General features: G+C 39.4%; 1 protein-coding gene across 1 annotated transcript in view; it reads left to right on the top strand.

Moving 5' to 3' along the window:
• Positions 1-1,825, top strand: part of LOC103354876 (intelectin-2-like) — a 5,643-nt gene extending 3,818 nt beyond the window's left edge. The window contains exons 5-7 of the mRNA XM_008278458.1: positions 1,130-1,247; positions 1,486-1,589; positions 1,682-1,825. Of these exons, the coding sequence (XP_008276680.1) occupies positions 1,130-1,247; positions 1,486-1,589; positions 1,682-1,825 (366 nt within the window). The remainder of the gene's footprint in view (positions 1-1,129; positions 1,248-1,485; positions 1,590-1,681) is intronic.
• The last annotated feature ends 583 nt before the right edge of the window (positions 1,826-2,408 follow it).

Genomic DNA, 2,408 nt, shown 5'->3' with positions numbered 1-2,408 from the left:
CCATTTGCACATGTAGTCTGTGTATTCAACAATCCCAGGTGTAGCCAGTTACACCCAAGTCAGACTTTTTGTATACCTTTTAATCACAGTGTTTTTCTTATATTTGAGAGAACCTTCTGCTGTGTCCAACTCTGTAAGAACTATGGTTGCAAAATTCCGGGAATTTTCAAAGTTTTCATGGGAACTAACTGGAATTTATGGGAATTAACAGGAATTTTCAAAACTGAAGGTTGGTTCTTCATAGGGAACTTAAATATAGTTGGGGAAAATATATTTTAGTATAATCTTGACTAAAACAAACAGATGCCATCCAAGTAGACTTGAATATCCATGTCATTCCTCAATCACATGCACACACAGCACACTGCTTGCTGCATGTCTACTGAGACCACACCCCCTACAGGCACTGTGCATGCCTCCATCACATGTACAGATGATTTCTAGAAGACTGGACCACACCTGAGCCCAAAGCACAAGACTATTGAAGGCACACATTTGCGCCTGTGGACTACACAAAGTTAAGTTAGTTTTGATGATATTATGGGGAAATATATTTGTTAAATGTCTAAATTGCAAATATCACATACAAATGTATTCATCTAGTAGATAGCTTGCTGATAAGTTAAATGCTAGACAAGCTATAGCTAGCATATGGCTTATATATATATATATTCTATATATAATGTTATACATATATAATAAGCCATAGCTAGCCATAGCTAGCAAAAATGTATTCATCTAGTATATAGCTAGCTGATAAGTTAAATGCTAAATAAGCCATAGCTAGCATAAGAGTACATCTATGAGGCACTCTTATAAAAATGGTACCTACCTCAAATGTGATGCTGTGATATGATACAATTTCATAACATTACCCTGAATTCCCAGTTAGTTCCCCTAAATTCCCATTAATTCCCACAAATTCCCGTAATTCCCATTATTCCCATGTAAAGTTTCCAATATTGAATATTTCCAAAATTCCCCAGCTTAACTTCCCATGGTAATTTACCGGAAACCCATCCATCCATTATCTATACACCGCTTAATCCTCACTAGGGTCGCGGGGGGGCTGGAGCCTATCCCAGCTGACTTAGGGCGAAGGCAGGGGACANTTGTTGTATTTTTCCAGCAATTTCCGGTGAGATATAATGTTGGTTCGTGCAGCGACAGAGGGCCAGCTATTCCTATTGTGTATGACTTTGGAGACGAGGAGTCCACCAGCCAGTTTTATGGACCAAGATCAAGAGGTAAGAAGCTCATGTAGCAAGGAGGAAAGAGGACAGACGAACTTTGTCACCAATATAGGTGGATGTGGATATCAATCTGGATCAATGTGTGGGACCATAAACTGTATATTTGCTACACAAGTTTTGTGCATAATAATTTTAGTAAAAGAGTTATCTTTCAGTTATTAAATAGCTGAGAATGTCCTAATTAACCATTCTGCTTATGAAAGTTGCATGTTTTTTTCTGTTTGTATTAAAGCGGAGTTTGTACCAGGATTCATCACATTCAGAGCAATAAACAATGAACGTGGAGCCATGGCCCTCTGCTCTGGGGTCAAGCCAACCGGCTGCAATAATGAACATGTGAGTCTCAATCCATTATCAGACTTTTGCTATCATTGAGTAAACACAAGAATGATGCACAGTGCAACAATCCTGTTTTTTTGTGTCTGCAGTATTGCATAGGAGGAGGAGGGTATTTCTATGTCAATCAGTGTGGAGATTTTCCTTCATTTGACTATGACAGCCTGGGCGGGGACCAAGGCTGGACCGTCTCCAAAGAGATGAGTGAAGCTGCTGTCTTATTGTTTTACCGCTAAGACAACCATTTGCACATGTAGTCTGTGTATTCAACAATCCCAGGTGTAGCCAGTTACACCCAGGTCAGACTTTTTGTACATCTTTTAATCACAGTGTTTTTTATATTTCAGAGAACCTTCTGCACTGTCAAACTCTGTAGGAACAGATGGGGTATTATGTTAAGAGTCTTTTGTAATTAAGTCTCATACCAGTAGATGGTGATACTAAACTGTGCTTTCAAATAAAACTTTAACTGCTTGGCTTGTTGGATTTTTTTTTGCCTTTAACCGATGGGGGTGCCATTTGTTAGCCAGTCTATAAGTGATAGGTCAGTGTGTCTTCATCTCTTGGATGTGCATTTGCAGCTACTCAAAGCAACCAGTTTTGGCATCCTCTTTGTCCATTCAGATGCTCTGTCAGGATCCTCAGCTGAAAATAAGTGCCTGATCTCCCAGGCCTTCAATTTAAGCACAAACTTAAATTTAGAGCTCACCAACACTGGCCACACCAGCTGCTGGCTGGTCACAGCCATGAATATAGGCAGTTGCTGCATTTGTTGCCTTTTTATCAAATACCAACAGGTTTCATGATAACTCCTATAAT

Source organism: Stegastes partitus, unplaced genomic scaffold (assembly GCF_000690725.1).
Source record: "Stegastes partitus isolate 25-593 unplaced genomic scaffold, Stegastes_partitus-1.0.2 Scaffold123, whole genome shotgun sequence".
Classification (NCBI taxonomy): Eukaryota; Metazoa; Chordata; class Actinopteri; family Pomacentridae; genus Stegastes; species Stegastes partitus.
The sequence above is the reverse complement of the archived record's forward strand: the minus strand, read 5'-3'. Positions and strand labels throughout refer to the sequence as shown.